General features: G+C 33.8%; 1 protein-coding gene across 1 annotated transcript; it reads right to left on the bottom strand.

The window, feature by feature from the left end:
* Positions 1-588: 588 nt before the first annotated feature.
* Positions 589-1,753, bottom strand: LOC113235469 (mite allergen Eur m 3-like). Its single transcript, XM_026471166.1, has one exon. It carries the CDS (start codon positions 1,722-1,724, stop codon positions 828-830), a length of 897 nt encoding a protein of 298 aa, XP_026326951.1. The 5' UTR covers positions 1,725-1,753; the 3' UTR covers positions 589-827.
* Positions 1,754-2,346: the final 593 nt, after the last annotated feature.

The following is a 2,346-nucleotide window of genomic DNA, read 5'->3' as shown; positions in this document are numbered from 1 at the left end:
AATATATTTTTGGTGCTATGGTATATCCACACGTCTCTATTGGCCTTAATTAACCCTATGATTTATCAGTAATTGGTCAGTCATTGTAACCCTTCCATTTATTGACCCCTTTGAGACACCCTTTTATGAAGGCTATAAGTTATGCCACGCGGACGACACGTGTCTCGTTAGTTAGCCATTGACATATTTCATTTGACATTTTTATGGTAATTATATTATGGTAGTCAATTTGGAAAAATGCGTAGTTGAGAGTTGAGTTTGTCTCGCAATCAAAAGCTTACGAGATTTTTATGACAGTCTTAAGTGTATTCAAATCAGTTTAAAGTTTTAATTGCATAATAATGGGCTTAATAAGGATCTGAAACATAGTAATGAGATACGCAAAGCTCTATAAGCTTACGTTTAAACTTGCATTCGACTATTGCGGTGAACTTTAGACTTAAGCTGTACGAAATTTGGGTTTGCTAGTATTAGATTAATAGTATAAAGAGGTAAAGATTTCAATGAATATTTGACGCATTGCTTTAAACTTTTAGTTGTAGCAAGTGGATGTTAGTTCATCTATAAATGAAAAAATCCATAGCGGTAATAGCTTTTATAAATTAAAGAGTAGAACAGAAACCTTTATAAGGAGTTATACATCTACACTTAACATGATTTGCACTTAAAAGCGATATAATTTAACAGATATTGAATATGTCGGTAATAGATACAAAATGTCAGATAACACAAGCTGTCTGAATTAACAATTGGACATCATGCGGAATTACCACAATAATGAATTTACAATTAGAGTGAGTGCTTACATTTTATTCATAAATTTATAATCAGCTATTCTTCTTGATGTCTATTTTCTTTTTATTTATGGTACTACTTATCCAGTCAAAAAACGGGCTTACTGGCGTGAAAACATCACTCATAATTGGACTATAGCCGCTATTCACACCGATAATTCTTTTATCTAAAGTTAGAGGCCCTCCAGAGTCAGCCTGTGAAGTTCTAAGTTTTCGTCTCCCGCATTTTGGCGCAACACACATTGCTGGTTGAAATATTACATATCTCTCTCGTTCGCATTTTATAATACCACCTTGCGCAACACGTAACTCGTCTGGAGTCCTATATTCTTTTTCTTCTCTCGTCTCGTCCTGCCTTTTAGTCTGGTCATGATATTGATCTTTGAGTTCATCTTCTTTGTCTGAATTGTTTTCGTTTTTCAGCTTAAGCCCTCCATATCCAGCATATTTGACTATTTCACCTATAATAGTGCTATAATCGCGTGCCGATATTCTGGCATATTTTTTTAAATTCATTGTTTCAACTTTGATTAGTGCGATGTTGTTATTTAGAATTGCATAGTATCCTCCGAAAGAATAGTCCATACGATATCCAGGGTGTAGTTTTTTTGAGATTACTTTAGAAACATTTTTATTCCCTTTTTGTCCATATTTGACGTGCGATAGTTTCTTAGAAATGCAATGACCAGCTGTTAGAATCCATTGTTTCGTGATTGCGCTCCCTGTGCAAATTCTGGCGATGTGGATTACGAAGTTTTCTCCTTTCCTCCATTCTTGTAAATCGACTACGTATGAAAATTCACCTTCGGTGTCTGTTGGATTCTTCTCTTGAGATTCTCTTTCTTCGGAGTTCTGTCGACGTCTTACAATGCCGTAAGCATTTACTGTTGTCACTAAAAGTAACAGTATATTAAATGAATTTAGTCGCATAACCGTTGGTATATATTTCTTCTAATGTTAGTGTTTTATTTAAATTTGTAATAACGTGTATTGTACCTTCCGTTTATGTACAATGGGAGGATTTCCTGCCATCTCATTTATTGTTGTATTTTACGACTATTTTATTACCAAAACTTATAAATAGATTTAATAATGTCGTTGAGGTTTATAGGAGGTAACCTTGGAGTTTCGTTGAATATACATAGATTTTCTTTCTCTTCTTTTGTCTTAAGTATAAGTCCAGCTAGAGCGTTTACGTTAAAAAGGCGAACAACAGTCTAGAACAGTGACGGTAATATTTATAAAACTAATACTGCTAGTATTCAAAATGGCCAAGCACGGGTTACGGTGTCCATAATGGACATATTTCTCTCTTAAAATGGACATATATACCGTATGTGGTGCCTTTTATTTAATAAGGGAGCGTAGTTTTGTACCAAAATATAATTCAAATTTGAAGTATGTCAAATATTGCATATAATTCTCGTAACGTATTAAACAAAATCTTACGGCACTTCTTGTTGAACACAATAACTCATTAATATAATAGTTTAACGTACAGTGTCAAGAACACATCAAGCTTTAGATAATTTATAGATTCAGGCGTCACTTT

Source organism: Hyposmocoma kahamanoa, unplaced genomic scaffold (genome assembly GCF_003589595.1).
Source record: "Hyposmocoma kahamanoa isolate Upper Pololo Valley unplaced genomic scaffold, ASM358959v1 87, whole genome shotgun sequence".
NCBI classification, from domain to species: Eukaryota; Metazoa; Arthropoda; class Insecta; order Lepidoptera; family Cosmopterigidae; genus Hyposmocoma; species Hyposmocoma kahamanoa.
Note: the sequence above shows the minus strand (reverse complement) of the source record. Positions and strands in the feature narration are given on the sequence as shown.